The 18235-nt window shown below is 35.9% G+C and overlaps 1 protein-coding gene across 1 annotated transcript in view; it reads left to right on the top strand.

Moving 5' to 3' along the window:
• Positions 1 to 18235, top strand: part of AK9 (adenylate kinase 9) — a 64175-nt gene that overhangs the window by 20531 nt on the left and 25409 nt on the right. Inside the window, exons 14-18 of the mRNA XM_061989982.1 lie at positions 1768 to 1901; positions 2589 to 2745; positions 5031 to 5133; positions 5327 to 5382; positions 9497 to 9598. Coding sequence (XP_061845966.1) covers positions 1768 to 1901; positions 2589 to 2745; positions 5031 to 5133; positions 5327 to 5382; positions 9497 to 9598 — 552 coding nt within the window. The remainder of the gene's footprint in view (positions 1 to 1767; positions 1902 to 2588; positions 2746 to 5030; positions 5134 to 5326; positions 5383 to 9496; positions 9599 to 18235) is intronic.

The following is an 18235-nucleotide window of genomic DNA, read 5'->3' as shown; positions in this document are numbered from 1 at the left end:
GGATCTTATCAACACTTACAAATATCTAAAGGGCATGTGTTAAGAGGTTGGGGCGTGTCTTTTTCTGTAGTGTCCAGTAACAGGACAAAGAGTAATGGGGATAAGCTAGAAGTTCCACCTGAACATGAGGAAAAACTTCTTTCCTGAAAGGATGAGAGAGCCCTGGAACAGGCTGCCCAGGGAGGGTGTGGAGTCTCCTGTGGAAGTTTTTAAACCTACCTGGACACCTTCCTATGCGACCAGATCTAGGCAGACCTGCTTCAGCAGGAGAGTTGGACTGGATGATCTCTCAAGGTCCCTTTCAACCCCTACATTCTGGGATTCTCTGAGTTTGTGAAATAGTCAATTTTGTCATTGAAAGATATTAATATCATGTTAGTGTACAAGGCTAAAAGCTCCCACTGACCTTTGTAGGATCTAAGCATGTATTTTGATGAAAAGTTTGGTATTTCCACTTTCATATCTTCTTGTAGCATGATTGTTTCAGGATTGCTTAATAGATAAAGAGAAAATAGATATTAATTCATGTACAAACAAAAAAAAGTGAAAATAGGATGTGAATTCAGGAGTAGAAGTTTTTGCACATATGTATGCCATATGTTACAAATATGTTTGTAAGTTTCACATGGTTTACAAATAGTATTTTTTCATACAGATCAGACTGATATTTTACCTCAACTAAAGAGGATGAATTGTTAGGTACATCCAGCTAATGAACATTAACAAAATATATTTCTAAGGATATAAAATGGAAATTAAATAATTGAGGGTCCTGGGGTTGTTTTTAGAAATTTATCTTCTTAAAGGAAAACATTTGCTCCTTCAGTTATACTCTTCCTTTGATTGTGACATTCTTTACCAGCAAAAGACATTGAAGAAAGATCTATCTCTTACTTTGAGAAGTAGAATGTAAGATCTTTAGGTATCAAAACTGACAAGTCTAGTGTGGCATTTGGGTTGCATTGGGGGTTTTTTCAGAATAGAAGCACTTAGTAAGATATTGACCTTTTCCGAGGGATCTTGCAACTTGGCAGAAGTAAACGGATAAGGTGTATATTTGTGCATTTGAAAAATCTTGGCATAACTACACAGAATACGGCAGTTCTTCCAATGTATTCTTTTGTCATAGTAGATATTGCAGTTGCTTAAAACAGCTCTTCACCAAATTTTATCAAATTAGTATCTAAAATGTGAACTAACTCTGAGTTTTCCTTAAAAAAAATAACACAGTTTATTGTATCAGCAATTAAAAAAAAAGATCCAATATGAACATTTTGTGCATCTTAGGGAAGGCTTCTTGTTTGTTGACAAGACACTGTCTTGATCTCTGATTTGTGTCTATTTTTAAATTAATCTGTTCAACCTCTTGATTTAGAAATCAAAAGAGAAATCAAATCAAAGGAAATTCTCAGGTGCTGCAGATGCCTGATTATACACAAATGTCATTCCATTCATATTAAACACAACATATTAAACCAAGATTTCACTTAGTTGTAGAAAATACTGTAAAGTTGAAAAGGATTTAAAAAAAAAAAAAACCAATGAGAGCAAACCGAGATCTTAAAACAGATTTTTATGAAATACCCTCTAGGACTGCATTCAGAAGAACTGACATTTCATTCTGTTTTAGCATGAACAAGCAATGTTGCTTAACGTGACTGCTGCACTGCAGTTACAAAGTGGCTGGATTTAATTGCTTGGCATTTACTTCTGACCAGAGAAAATGAGTATTTCAGAATTAAGTGCTTTGAAAAATCTATATTTCAGGAATGGCAGAGATAACTGCTGACCACCCAGAAGTTCAAGCGATGGTAGAAGAAGCTATAAAAACTATCTCAGTCTCTGAAGATACATTGCCACCTGAAACATATGCAGAAGTACTGGAGAAAGCTATTGCAGAGGTAAAACTACAAGTACTATACAGAAAAGCACTTTTTTTCTGAGAGCAACTTGTAACAGTTTATATGTTATTAATTTATGTTCTTAATTCTTCCATTTGAAAGATAAGATTGATTTGTAGTGTGTAGTCTGAAAGCTTACATAGGATTGAGGAGAGACTGAGCAAGATCATGAAAGATAAATGTGTTGAAGACTCTCTGTATCTATCTATGTATATATATATATAAATTTTAAAATTATTTCTACCTTGCATAGTACCTGGGCTATAAATTGTTAAATGCTGAGAGAATTGTCTGAGGGCAGTATCACTATATGCTTGCCCTGTTCTCATTCTTAGTCACTATTAAAGAGCTCAACAGCAGTTACACGGGTTTGAAAAGAATTTCATAGGAAAGTTTATCCAAGAATCTTTACTTATTTTTTTTCCTGGTTTGTAGCTGTTGAAACTGCAATTTAAATCATTTATAAGCAACCTTAAAAAAAATCACTGGCACATTAATCTCTTTTTGTTTAAGATGTGTCTGATTTCATTTGGACATATAAAGTTGTAGACATCTTTTATCAAGCTGAAATGACAATAGGAAAAGACTGTAACATTTAGAAAATCATTTTGTATTGTGAAGTCTTTTTGAACAACTCACAGAGTATCTTAGTCTTTCTGTTTTAATGAACCTGACATTTTATAACAGCTTAAGAAGAACAACAAAGACAGGTTTCCTGGTGCTCCAGAAAAAGGAGGATGGGTAGTGGATAACTACCCTCTGTCAGTAGATCACTGGTCAGCTTTATCCAAAAAAGGACTTTTACCTGACACTATTGTCTGTCTGAAGGATACAGAAAAAGCTGGTTAGTAAGTGCACACTAATGAAACTTAATATTTTCTTTTCTGTGTTGCTACCTGTATATAAAGAATACTTGTAAGAAAAACTAGTAGTTACAATTCATCTATAAAATTTCAGGGGTCTAGAGAAGGAAAAATCCAGTGAATCCAGAATGGTACTCCAGATTTCTTACAATGTGGAATTACACAGATTTGAAAACAGGAATACTTTACAAAAGCAGCAAAGAAAAATTCTATTTAAAATTTCATCCTGTTTACAATCATCAGTAAACACCACTACACTCTTGCAGTTTCAGACTTTTGTAGTCTGTGTCTGAATGGCCACCAGCATGTGATGGGATTCTCCTCAAGTCAAATTTCCCTGCCTGTGCATTGGTTTCCTCACTTGCAGAATCATGTTATAAATAAGAACTTTCTCTGCTTGAGAGAAAAGGCAGGGAGAATACCTATATGTAGGTGTATCCTGTTCCCCATCCTGGGGTCAAAAAACGTTGACCTTACCCAGACTGACAGAATAGCTTAGTACCCATGAATTCAGAGGAAGGAATTTTTACTTTATAAGGAAGATTGGTATCAGACATGAAAAAATTAACAGATCCATACAATGCTAAAACGTTTGCCCATCAAATCATGTCTTAATGGATTTTGCCTGCTTGATTCATACCACACCACTAAGTTCAATATGGCAATATTTGATGGTTACCTGTTCAACCCAGTCCATTATCTAAAGATAGTAGAAATTTCAGTAGTAGAAACTCTCCAGCAAGAAAGGAAAGACAGATCTGTTCATATTTAGCTCAAGAAAGCATAATAACTGCCTCATATTAGAATGAGTCCAGAGAGCTTTTCAGACCCTTGTCCCTGAATATAAAAATCAGAGCAAATCAAGGTTACACAGTTAACTCAGAACAGATTTCTTACTGAAAGAAGAAAAAAATTAAAATAACCAAAACTTTTCAGTATCATATCATCTGATCAGCTAATCACCTTCACAACTCAGCTACAGTACCTAAACTACTTTGTCACATAGCTTTGTAAAATTTTGTAACACCTTAAACACCTTACATAAAAGTCTTCTGGTTGGCTGGAGCTCATACATAGACTAAATACATACAGTGATTCTGTAGTTGAAGCTGCTTTACTTCAATGTCATTTAGGCTCTGAATAATCAAGTAAATTAAAGCTTTTTGGTGTTGCTGCTTTTCACAATACCATGAGAAAACATGAAGATGGAAAAGTGCATGCCTGGGCCACCAGGAAAAGCTATTGAAAACTCTCATAACTTTTTTGCAGAAGAATACCAAGACAGGAATGTCTAAAGAAGAGTTTACAAATATTTAAAAAAAAAAAAAAATCTCTTCACTCACTTTTCAAAAACCCCTTTAATTTAAAATAGAAACCATTCAGAAAAAATTATAATCTGCTTCAAATGAACAGCAGTGCTGCTAACAGTTAAGTAACATGCTTCTCATAGTTAAAATTCAGGAAAAAATACATTTTGTTAGTTGATGGTAGTGATCACATGAGGACTGGGAGAAAAAAGTATGAATAAAGTGAGTTGGATCTGCTAGAGTGTTTAGCTAAAAGTGTAGCTTTTTTATATGTTTCCTTGAATTTAGCTGTTTTGTTTCACTTTATTCTTTTTTTATTGTTAATTGTGTTAACCCTTTCTTTGATTCCCACTAATTTCCACTGCTGAAATAATAATGTAGTTGTGTAGCTTACATTTTCACAGCAATTTGAGTCATTCCTTTGTAAGCCATTCCCTGAACTAGTCCCTAACTGGCATAAATCTACTGATGGAAATTAATTTCATATATCATAAATCTATTTGTCAAAGTAAATAAGTCACTAGAGTTCCTAGTAGTAACAGCATATTCTTCATTTTGGTCAGCCAGCTGTAGTAGTATAGATATGTACTTTCTTTATGGTTTTTGAATGTTTTAAATTTAATTCTTCTTAGTTTTCTTTGTACACATAGAAACAAAATAAATGCCAGAATAATGCATGATATATGGAAATGTAAGATAAATCTTTTCAGTGCTGTCTTCCATTATAGCCCTTGTCAAAACCATCCCATATCTCAAATTCCATTTATTAAACCACTTAGCAACAGAATAATAATATTTCAGTGGTGTATATGTCCTTTTTTTGGTTTAAAAAAAGTAAGAAATTTCCTATGCTTTAAAAAAAGAAAGTTATTTCTCATTTATTATATAATTTTCTTAGCTCAACTTCATTTTTTATACAGATGTATAAAACTCTTTACTGTTGTGTAATTGTACTGCAGGAATCTGTTTACTGCACAGAACATACTTAGCAAATAAAGATGAAATTGATTCTAAGATTTTGAAAAGACTAACAGATGAAGCATTAAAAAAGAAACAAGAAAGGTAAAATATTCCAAATGTCTGAATGTATAGAAAGAGCCTTTTAGTCCAGCCTTTTGATGCAATGAGACAATGACATTTTAGATGATAAAGTATACTTGATTTTTATTTTATGCAACTCAAATTATATTTCCACATCTTTGTTTAATGTGTAGTATTTATGTAAGACTTAAGATGAATATTTTTGTACTTACAGAAGAGAAATGCAAGAAATACTGACATCAGAGGAGGATCAGTCTCCAGAGGAGAAAGGTGAAAGTGTCTCTCATTTGATTTCTGTTTTATCTAGTTATGCATTTCAGATCATTTAGCAATTTGGTTTTTATGCAGAGTTTACAGGTTTCATTTCCTTTTTACATTCAATATGTAGACAAATGACTTTATATTATTGTGTTTACTTCCTTCACTGATTCAGGCACTCATTTCTATGTGTCATTCTTAATGAATGTTACAGAATAGAGATGCGTATTAAATCATCCAGCATAGTTGCAGTTTTTAATAAATCCAAAAGATAGGACTTTCTATCTGAAATTATTTCAGGAATGTCTCTCTTAGCATTCATTAAGAATCACTGAATCTAGTAGCAATATACATTACGAATTGTTGAATCCAGTAGCCCAGTAGAGGTGAGGCTGCTGCGGCTTCATGTCCCCAGGACCATGCAGTAATGAGTCTGAGCATTTATTCCCATTTATTCCCATTTCCCCTTTCATCTTCTTCTTTCTCTAATATCCATTTTTGATCCTTCCCCAATACACTTTGATCCCTTCTTCTCTTTGCCTTTGGTCCTTCTCAGAAATGCCTCATAGTAAGTCTTGCAATTCCAAACATTTTTCCTAGCATCCCCTAATGAACCTTGTACCCTTACAGGCAGGAATGCCCTTCAGCCAGGAAGAGTCTCTCTGGTTGACTCATCTCGATAGATGTCACAACCAAGCAATGCCTTTCTTATCCTCTTTTAATGACCCTGAGGGGACCTAAGTCAAGGTTATGTTTGTTCTGATTAGGTTATTGGGGTTCTTCCACCAGTCACCATTCCTCCCCTCCTTTGTGCTTCTAAAGATTAGCCTTTAAAAAAACGTTAATGTATTACATGAGATTTCCCCACTAATAACAACATAAAACATTTTAGCTAAACACTTTCTTTCTTTTCTTCTTTCTGTATTGACAGAACTGCATATTATTTTTGTTTAGCCCCTATAGTTAAAGATCCTACTTTTATATCAGAATCGTGCTATACTTTGTTTCTAGCAATGAAAATATTGCCCTGGAGGAATAATCTGTGAGGAGTGAGGGTTTGGAGGCAGGTCAACTGTCACAAACAGGCTGGATATTGCACCTCAGACAATTCTGTCAGTTGGATTGAGGTTTAGAATTAATTCCAGTTAATTTCAATGTTTCTGAACCTCAACAGTCAAAAAAAGTTGCAGGGTTGTACTCTTCTTTAATCACTGCCTACTTTCTGAGAAGAACCTTGTTGTCTGATTTGGATCTACTGTCAAGCTGAAGTACCATACACGAGTACTTGCCTCTACATTAAGAACTAGGTTGGGGATTCTAGAGTATTTTCTTCCTCTGCTATGGAATCTCAAGTTTTCTCTGCCACAGCCTAAATTATCACTTAAGGCCTGGAGATTAAATTAAAAATTGAAGCACATAAATTATTTTGGGTTTTTTTTTTGCTCTCAGCAGTGGGGGCCTACATTGCTGTTGTGTAGGAATGTCTTCTTTTCTATCATAACATAGAAAAAAATTATGGTCGAGCATAAGTTCTGTATTGGTAATGCGCCACACATACACTTTCATTCATTATCCAGTCTGGCATTTACTTTACCTATAGATGTAAATCAAGGCCTAAGGTAGTATAAGATAGACTATACCAAGTACAGTGAAAGTAGTATAAGATGAATATGATAACATGCTTTTCATTTTTGGTCAGGTAACATTTCACCTACTGTGTAAAAGAAATGCTCCAGCTTTGTAGGGTTCTTTAAATTACATACCTTTTTTAAAAAATCTACATTATAACTTTTTATAGTTTCTAATAAAACATACAGCTCTTTTCCAAACTGAGTGAGTTCTGAAGTATTAAGTGTAAAGGGTCCTACACAGATATTATTATCTATGTCTCCAACAATAAAGTTCATTTTAGTTTTGAATACTTTACTCATTTTGATCCAAGTACATCAAAACAACAATTACTATTGATAGCAGTAATAATGTCATATACACACTTGTGCTCTTAACACGTGGCAAGTCCTTCGGAGAAAATAATATTTTCCTACGCCTCCATTTAATTTCAGTAATCAAATACTGACTCACCAAAACACTTCAGTCATGCTGCTCTTAGCCTGACATCTGTTTTATTTCACATGTAGTGCCATCAGCACATTGACTGAAGCTTTTCTCCCATGTGACGTGTCTTTACAAAAATATAGATGAATGATGTGTTCACAGTTTGGGGTTTTGTTTATAGCATTAATAGTATAAAACTGAATTCTCAGAAAAGTACTCCAGAACCCCAGTCATGCTCTTTTGATGTCTTACATATCATATCATATGGAAACAGTTTAAAGCTCTGCCAGAGAAGGTTTAAGCTGAACATTAGGAAGCATTTTATGAAAAGGATGGTAAGACACTGGAAAGTGTGGTGGTTGATGCCCCAAGCATGTTAAAGAGCATTTGGACGATGCCCTTGACAACATGCTTTAACTTTTGGTCAGCCCTGTATTGATCAGACGGTGGACTAGATGATCATTGTAGGTCCCTTCAGAAATTTCTTAATGTTTTTAAGCATTCAGCAGCTTTGCTCCTTTTTGTACTAGGAGACAGCTACATGACTTCATCAGAATATTTGTCAGGTGTTGTAAAAAAGTTATACAGCTTCAGTTAGACCTGGTTCCTTCAGGTAGATGTGCGTTCATTCCAAGGTACCCGAAGTAAAACCTGACATATTTCTTTCCTGCCATGTTTCAGCAATAAAATAGCCTATACAATTGCTTTTATCCACTGAAGCAAACAGTTATCATGGTTCAACACTTTATTTTCTGTACTTCAGTTGTCAGCCCTGCTTTTCTGCAAGAGATTTCTGCCTTCCTATAGCAAACTCAACTGGAGCATTCAGTGTTTCCAATTTGTTTTTCATGATGTTTGTGGTTTCTTTGACCAAAAAGAGAGGTACATGAAGACAAATGCTTTTATTTCAGATTTTAAAATACATTCCTGTTTAATATAATTTTTGTTTGAGGTAATCATAACTTGAGATGTGCTAGTGATGTTTTATAACAATTGTTTAAGGACATAAGCAAAACATAGCTTGTAGGAAGAAGCAATATTCTTTATTGACAAGCCGATACAGTCAGAAAAATGACACCAGCCTTTGAATGCTCAAGGCCTTCTTCAAGTCAGGAGCACTTCTGCCCAATAGGAGCTGTTCTGTAGAACACCAAGTGCACTCTTGCAAGGTCCTGCTTTCAAGCATAGTTTGAGCACGAAGCACATAGATTATAATGAATTAAAAATATTCATAGGTAAAAGCACTGAATTAAATAAAGTACTTCACTCCTGGCCTGTATCAGGAACAGTGTTGTCAGCAGGAGGAGGGAGGTGATCATTCCTCTGTACTCGGCTTTGGTGAGGCCACACCTCAAATACTGTGTCCAGGCTTGAGCCCCTCTATACAAGAAGGACGTTGAGATGCTTGAGAGGATCCAGAGGTGGGCTGCCAAGTTAGGAAAGGATTTTGAGGGATCTGTAGCTGTTTAGCCTAGAGAAAAGAGGGCTCAGCGGAGATCTTATTGCTCTCTAGAACTACCTGAAAGGAAGTTGTAGCAAGGCAGGGTTCAGTCTGTTCTCCTTAGTAACAGGCAATAGAACAGCCTCAAGTTGCACCAGAGGAGGTTCAGGTTGGATATGAGGAGAAATTTCTTTACTGAAGGATTGTTGTGCATTGGAACAGCTGCCCAGGGAGGTGGTGGAGTCACTGTCCCTGGAGGTGTTTAAGAGACGGGTGGATGTTGCACTTAGGGAAACGATCTAGTGGTTGATAGGGCTGGGACAAAGGCTGGACTTGATGATCTTAAAGGTCTCTTCCTGTTGAAATGATTCTATAATTCTATGATTCTATTCTAAAGGATTCTATATTCTATAATTCTGTGGGCTGCCTTTCACCACAGATCAGGTAGCATATCTTAAAATGTTTTAGTAGGTGTGTAATACCAAAGTATGAGCGTAAATAACTCCTTTTTTGCAGGTGATCAAACAGAAGTTTTGCAGTGTGATCCAAGATTATCTTTACTTCTGTAGTGCCTCTATCACCCCTCAATGGGTTTGTTAAAGTTACTAACGATTTTATTTGTGCCAACAGAATTTGAGGACAGTGGTGAGCAGGTTTCACCTGAAACTGAACAAATGCCCCAGAAACAGCCCAGTGACTCTACAGGTTATGAGGAAGAATCTAAACCCACAGGTTAGACTTGTAGCACGTGTAATCTCCCTTACTTGCTAGTATCAGGAATTGTACATCTTCGTTTCCTGCAAGCTTTCACTATATTTGTAAATATCATTCCTTACTTTAACTTTTTTTCTTTTAAAGAAGCTTGTAACAGAATAGTCAGGTTCAAGAAATTTAAACACTTATAAATGCAATTAAAGGTATATTGTTATTTCCTGTTAATGCACCAAGTATTTTACACTTTGAGAAACAACAAAATCCCACTATTGCCTCTACTGCCTAAATATCAAGTTAATTAATAGGTACAGAGCTCTACAGAACTAACAAATATAGTGAATGTTATTGAAATTCTGGGTAGACGTAGCCTACTGTATTCAGAAATCCAGGAGCACTTGATGTAAGATGAAGTGATATGGGAGGAAAAATAAAAGGAAAAAAAAAGGTTTTGAAAGTCACTGTCATGGATTGTGACTTTCCCAAAAAAAGAAAAGTAGAAAGAAGAAAATACCAGGAAAAAAATGAGAAGGAAAAAACCCAGGAAATAATCAAATTGCAGTACTCAGATGTGATTTTAACAAACCTTAGTTCCACAGACCATTTAAAAATTAATATTATATCCACATTAATCAGAAATTATGAGTCCACTCCCCGTGGCTGGGAATCTTGGGAAGAATGAGAATGGATGAATTTTAACTTTGGATGTGAATGATTGAAGTATGTCCTGTATTTTCCTAGTCACCCATTGTGCTTCTAACAGCCTGCTAGATTTCACACAAAGTCATGTTTTCTTCTTTTTAGTATATGGTAAAATTCTGCAGCATACAGATCTCCATAGGACATAAGCTAATGAGAAGACACATGAACCCCAGGGAGGTTGTGGTGTCTCCTTCCTTGGAGGTCTTCAAGACCCACCTGGACATGTTCCTATGTGACCTGGTCTAGGTTGACCTGCTTCTGCAGAGGGGTTGGACTGGAAGATCTCTAAAGGTTCCTTCCAACCCTTAACATTCTATGATTCTATGAAATCTTATACTCTCACAAAACTCTTCAAAGGCAACTTGTCTTCAGTGGAGATGCTCTGCTTTAGTTTTTAAAATATACATTTTAGTTTTTGTCTACTAGAGTATTTAGAAAATGTTTAAGTCCAAAATAGAAATGTCCAACATAAAGCATTTTATTTTTAAATAGCAAGGTGTAAAATACATACATTTTTATACATTAGAAACAATCAGCTGAATCTGTGAATCAAACTGCCTTTTTCCAAACACCGTAAATAGTATGCAGAAAGTAAGCTTGTCTACCAAATAGATTTCACTGTAACATGCTGAAAATTATTTGGCAGCAAGTATTTTAAGTAATGAAATATCTGTATAAACAAACCACAGGGTCTGTTTAAAAAGACAAATGAAAATATGTTCATAATGAAACATGTATCAGTTCCAAGGAATGGAAGTGTCACTGATATCCTGCATTTTGCCTTTATTTTTATTTTGATAGTTAAACTCCAGTGAAAAAGATATGCTAGCTTCTGGTGTCTCTGTCTCAGCGTTGGCTGAGAGGGGAGGAAAGATTTTTTTCATCTTTTTTGTTGCTGGATATGGACGGAGGGCAGAACAAGTCTTATCTAATACTAACAGAACACTGGAAAAAATCTATTAAAGCCTTTCCTTTCCCCGGCAACTCACTTGGAGAACGTGGGGGCAGAAAGCCTTTGAGGATTGTTTGTCTCTATGGTAACTATGCTCAGTAAAAGCAAAGAAGACACAGAGCAAAAGAATATGACAGATGGCCATATAGACTTTCCCTGTGAAAGTGCCAAATTTAAGGCTGGGGAGGATTGTTTCCTATCACCTCTGTGATAAGGAAAACAAATTAAGAACAGTTAGATAGACAGCCTCTTCCTCTGAAGGAAACTTCTTTGCGTTTTTAGATTCATGTATTTTTAAACCATGACTGACTTTTCAAGTATTTTTTGTAACTATGTTTCCTATTTCTTTGAAAATATCTTCTTACTGTAAATCACATCTACAAGAAGAATTATTATAACTCATATTTGATGGCAAAGGTAGAGCTACCTTACTTTAAAATATTTTCAGTATTTTTGGTCACAGAGCCCAAGTTTGAAACAAGCCTAATGCCATGGAAGTAACCTTTTTGTCATAATAAGGTTAAAATACTTGAACTGAAACCAAATAATGTTTGGATTGTCCAATTTTTTAATTGTCCCTTTTCCCTAGGAATGTAATCCTTTTTCCTTTCATTACTTCTCTCTCTGGGGGAAAGTTTCTACAAGTCACCTAGGCCTGTGTAATGTATTTAAAAGCTCCATAAGTATGCAGTAATTGCTGCTGGATATGTTTAAGAGAGAAAAATCTGAGCTAGAAAGAGAATCAAAGAGTGGAGTACTGCATAGAGTAGAAAATCAAAGCTGGAACATGTGCAGGGCTATCATTTGCTAAATACAGCCTGTCAGGAGAGGTCTAACATGAATTGCAGGTGTTTCTGAGATTAAGGGCCACATGAGAAGCACTCTATTGAGTGAATTTGTTACTATGTTCAGTATTCTGGCTCAGATAATGTCAAATATTCATTTAAATCCATTTTCCAGCCTCTGTATTTCCAAAGTTTCGTGACCCATCAGAACTGCGATGTTTTTAAAGGGCAGGAGTATAAAAAACAATCTGTTGTAGGCTAGATCCAGACAGCACGCATTACCATCTCCCATATTATATTGCTTTGAATAGGGCTGTGGTTCACAAGGCAGCACATGTGATTTCTACAGTGTGAATGTGCCAGGGATAACACGTGCGAAAAACAGTTAATGTAACCTAATTATTGATGCATCCTTTGCTTATTTTCTTAAAATGTGTGTTCCTAATGAAGTCATCATTGCATAATGCATTAGAGCTGCCCAAATTTAAACAGATTTTACCTGGCTTCATCTCTATCTCATTTGGAATACATCCCTGCAAAATTCAACATAATTAATTGTACCATTTATGCAACATCTGTTCAGATATATAAAAAGGAAGTTATTTCCATGTTTCTATTTAGAATCATGGCAGGACACAGAAATGCAGGGGATAACTTATGTAATGACATATATGAAGTGAACATATAGTTTAGTAAAATGCAAATGTTTACAAACATCTTCGAGAACAAAAATATAATTCAAGATCAGACCATTTAAAATCTCTTTGCAAGGTCTTTCTGCTTGATGATATTGCCCCTCTGCACTTTTAGTTAGTACTCATTCAAACATAGAGCAGATTAGCCACTGAGGCAGCAGTCTAATAGTTTGTGTTGTTCAAAGCAGGGAAATGTATTCTTTTGAATAATACATCACAAAAATACTTGCCAAAATGCTTATTTGTTAACTCATTATTTAAAAGTGACTCAATTAAAATAAAATTTAGCAGCTCATTGTCAGGAAACTGTGAGGGCTAACTGCCTCCAAAAGAACAGGGAGCTGGCAGCAGTGTGTTAACGTGGACATCAGGACAGTCCAGCAGCTGGTCCCACTACCCCATCCAGGAGTAGGGCAGCTCCAGCCCAAGGCATTAGACACCTTCCTGGGTGTTGGCCCATGAGTGAGCCCAGTTTGGCCCGTGGAGGGGCCTGGCCATGGACATCCAGGCCCCAGAGTGCCCTCAGGTCCCTGAGCAAGCATACGAATTGCCACAGAGGGCCTGATTTACTTCAAATCTCAATTTTACATAGATGAAGTAGAGATAAATGGGGGTACTGAAAATTTTTTTTGCCTCCTAAGTGGAAGAATGAAATTCTTAAATGTAGAAATTTACTATATTTCTACAGGAGCACACGTTAAGACTCAGATCCATAAGGAGATGTAGACATTGCAGTGCCCAAAACTGCCATAAAAGTGCCTGGCTTCATATATGGAATGAAGTGTTGTAGAAATAGGTACAAGTGGCAAAGTAACAAGGGCCCAGCCTTAGTGAGACATAAACAAATGCCAAAAGGAGACATATATTTGAAACCCTGCATATTTTAAAATTTGGCCAGTGACAAAATAACAGGAATCCCTAACTCTAGCTCTTTGGCAATTAACTCACTGGAGGCAGGTCACTGGCTTGCTTGCTTCTGAAAGACAGGAATAGCACTGACCTTTGATGTAATAGCTTCATAAGTTGCTTAGCCACCCAAGTCAGAAAGTTTTTTTAGATGTATTCCTTGTCCTGCAGGCTCTCACACATCCCAGCTGCTGCTGACACTTCCAGCTGATGCTTTAGTTGATAGCATATTAGACAAAAGTTAGGTAGCATTTCTACACTGACTATTATGTTTAGTCCTGTTTCCTGCCGAATCTTACTGATACCTTAATCACTGAAATCCAGCTATGTTGTACCTAGTAATAGCATTTTTTTATCTGGCCCTATTTTGGAAAATTAAATGTGGCATTTGTGGATTTCTTCAACATTCCACAAGAAAAGATTGAGAGACATTCAATTCTTGGAGGAGACACTAGTTTTCTTCAAGAAGAAAATTGTAAGAAAGCAATTTAATTAATGAGTCAGAGGAATTGCTTAGATTTTTCAGATTGGAGCAAACTCAAAATAAATGTTACAGTGCCACAATTTCACATTGTGAGCACTGGCCTGATTAATGCTGAGGAGTTACCATAAAACATGGGGTGTTAATGTGTTGGCGTTTTGTATGTTTAATAAAATTGTCTGAGCTTTTAACACACAAGGGATGTTATAAGACTTCCATTTTTAGTAATAGCTCTCCTTTTTATGCGCAGGAAGTTATGCAAGGAAAACCAGTAAAAATCATCCCTTTTTTAGTAAAAGTTCATTGAAATAGGCTGAACCTGTTGTTTTTGTGTCAAAATCTGTTCCTGCTCTTTCAAACTCAGAACAAGACAGAAACAAAAAGAGGAGGGGAAAATTTTAGCAAAGTAGCAAATCACTCCATCCTCTGTTCAAGCTCTTTCTTGCAGCTTCTCTTCTGGCAAGAGACAAATACAATATACACTGTAAGTCCCAGCAAACTTTTAGTAATATCAGACCATTGAAGTCATTGCTCTCAATTGGTTTTCTGTCTGTTAGCTAAAGTCACTGATATCAGACTGGTTTAACAGAACACAAAATAAAAATGATAAGAAAGAGAAGAAAACCAAGGTTGACAATTATATGAGTGCAGGGAATGAGAATAGCAGCAGCAACACCACATTGCTGCTGACAGAGACTGTTCATGTAGGCACCCCTGTGTCTTCTTCTAGCTGAGACACAACTTTGTCTCAGGGCTTGCAATGTCCAAAGGGCTGCTAATTGCAATTAGTAGGAACCAATGAGCTTCTTTCTCCTTTTCTTTTAGTGTGTCAATACCAAGTTTTTAATTCAATATCTATTGTCAATATCAAGTTTTTAATTCCCTCTGGCTCTTTTAGCAAAATGCATGATGGTGGAAGCAGCTATTCCTTTGTAACTTTGCTCACTAAGTATGGCAACACATTTGGTATGGTTTAGTCATGTTTACTATGGGTAGTACCTGTGAATTTCTTATTTATATTAATCATGGAATCATAGAATGGTAGGGGTTGTAAAGGACCTCCAAAGATCATCTAATCCAACGCCCCTGCAGAAGCAGGTTCACCTAGATCAGGTCACATAATGCATTCCATCAATCTCTAACTTTTGTTTACTTTTCATGAGAGTGTTAGGAGACAGGCTTAGACTTCTCTGATCTTAAACAATTGACACTAACAATTTCTGCACAAGTTATCTTAAGAGATTAAAGTCTTTTCTTTCCCTTACTCATTAAACAAGTTATTGAATGCATACAAGCCTTCAATAAGGCAATTTTTTTTCTGTGAGAGTTTCTCAGTCCAAGTACACAGAGGGAAGTCTTTCTTTTATTAAATTTTCATGTGTTCATTAATATTTTTATTATTATTATCATCATTGTTTTTATACTTCTTGTGCTGGAGTGTAATGACTGGCAGATGAGATTTACATTCACAGCCTTTATCCTTGTATAACTATGGATGGCTTCTAGCCTCCAGAGAAATGAGTCACACTTTTGCATCTCATTGTTGATACATCTTAGAATTACTTCACACATACATACATGTGTATTGCTTCGTAGCACCAGTATTTGGTATAACATAGGTATTACATGCCTTTGCAAAAGTAAGCAGGTTGAGATCCCTATAAGCATATATCTGAGAAGGTGCAGAGCGAACAATATGCAAAGTCACACTCCAAGAACATGGTAAACCTAGGCTGCTGTTGCTTGCAGGGGCTTTGCCAATAGTGTAAGAGAAGCTGTTCCAGAGAATCCTGTGAATAACACAATGACTTTCAAGTATGATGTGACTCCTCTGTTTTTTGGGATGACTGCCATCCTTCAACAGCTCCCCTACACTCAGTGGGATAAATAGAGGTGATATCCGTTTCTTCCAGGGCACAGTAATTTTAGCATGCTGATCCATTTCACTGGGAAGAGCCAAAATGTCTCAACACATAACTTGTTCTAAATAGAAATTGTTAGTATTTGAAAAGTTTAAAAAATTGTCAATGAGGAGAAAAAAAACCCATTTTTATTTGAAATTGGCACCGATTCTTTTATGATATTTAGTGTATTTTAATGCATACATGGTGCATAATTTATGCCATTATCTGATGTAAACTTTAATATTTCCTTGCACATATATGGCCAAACTGTCTCTGAAATACCTAACAGATAAACGCTTCATTAATTTATGTACATTTATAGCAATGAAAAATTGGAAATATATATTCATAACTCATAAAAGACCACATTTAGTAGTTAAATCACTCAAATTAGACTTGAAAGATGGAAGAAATTAATTCTTTTTTAATTCTTTTGCACACTTAGTTGTGAATTGGACATATGCCAATTCTCTGAAAAAACAGATCTAAATTTCAAGCTAGCACCCACAGTTTCTGTTTAATATATGTTTAATATGTATAATTGGCAAAAGTGAGTTCAGCATCTCTGCAAAGATTAAATATTAGGTACCCATGAATCAAGGCATTCTCATTACAGATCCCTTTTAAAAGGTGGATCATAATCTCTGTACCTGTCATAGAATCATAAAGTAGTTCAGATTGAAAGGGACCTTTAAAGATCACCTAGTCCAGCTTCCTCTGCAGTAAGTAGGGACATCTTTAACTAGATCAGATTGCTCAGAGTCCCATCCAACCTGACCTTGAATGTCTCTAGGGATAGGGCATTCACAGTCTCTCTGGGCAACTTGTTCCAGTGTTCCACCACTCGAATTGTAAAAAAATTCTTCCTTATATTTAGTCTAAATCTACCCTCTTTTAGTTTCACTCCTTTCCTTTAAGCTACCACCTTCAGCCCAGGGGAGGGAGGGATACAGGATCCCCTTGATCTTCTTTTTGTTTTTTGGTGGCTGTTCCTATTTCTGTCTCAGGCAGGGCAGAACATGGTTCTACCAGTCTACCTCTTTTGTCAGCTAAGTGCTCTGGCATGCCCCACAGGGTTGCATGATTTTGAGAGACCTCTGTCTGGTTGCTGTATCCATTCTGATGAGTGCCAAGGACATTACCAACCTCCTTCTGAGAGGCTGATGACCACCAGTTGAACTCACCTCATGAGCTGGTGGGCTAACAACACCCTTTCTATGCACCCCTCTGCGCCCAGTGCCATGCCATGCTCACTCTGTTAGCAGCACTCATAGTCTCTAGCATTCCCTAGGCTTGTTTTTGTAGTTATGTCTCGCCTCATTTTGTTAGTTATGGTTAGAGGCATCAGTTGTAATTTGTTTAAGAACTCATATATTGCCTGATTTAGCAGTTTAGCTCACTGTTACCTTTATCAATTTAGGATTTGTCTTCAATGGCATCTCTCAAGTCCTAGGTATTTACACTGAAGCACACATCTTTGTTTAGTCTCTTCTTTTTCCTTTCTCCCCTAAAACCTCTATTTTCTCTCCAATTTTCCCATGTTGATCTTTATATATATATTATATATATGTGTGTGTGCTTTTGTGTAAGTAAATGAAGGTCTTCTTCATTAACACTGCTATATTGTTATCTCACGCCAAAGAGGAAAATTGCCTAGTAGTATGCATTATATTTCTATTCACAGAAAGAGAGCATACTCCACTTGAAAAAGAACAAATACTTAACATGCAGCCTGAACACTCCACAACAGCTTTAGTAACTGAACCTGAATCAGGTCAGAACATGAAGTTGCTTCTTTGCGGTGTATACTATTTTTCCTTACTCTCTATTTCATCCTGTACTGGCATGTTCTGTATGAGACCTGACTACATGGATAGCCTGTCAAAAACTGCTCATCGTTAAATCTTATTTTTAAAATTAATGTATATTCCTTATATTTCTTCGTAGAAGCAGTGATATTTATTTTTATGCTGATTTAAATAGCCATATGCAAATTTATTTAAGTAATTTGGCCTTGTTTGTTTTCCTGGAGAAGTGGTATTATCTATACTGTATCAACATGATGAATTTGGCATTTTCAAAATGCCTTTGTAAACTAGTAATAAAATAATTAATAATTATGGAGCAGGGGCAAATAGAAGGAAGTAGCACTAAAAATGTATGCCACTATTTTTGAAGAAAACAAAAATAATCCTAAAGCATAATAATTAATTTTTAAATGCAAAACATTTTA

The sequence above is a fragment of the Colius striatus genome, chromosome 2 (genome assembly GCF_028858725.1).
Source record: "Colius striatus isolate bColStr4 chromosome 2, bColStr4.1.hap1, whole genome shotgun sequence".
NCBI lineage: Eukaryota > Metazoa > Chordata > Aves > Coliiformes > Coliidae > Colius > Colius striatus.
This window is presented reverse-complemented; position numbering and strand designations above follow the sequence as displayed.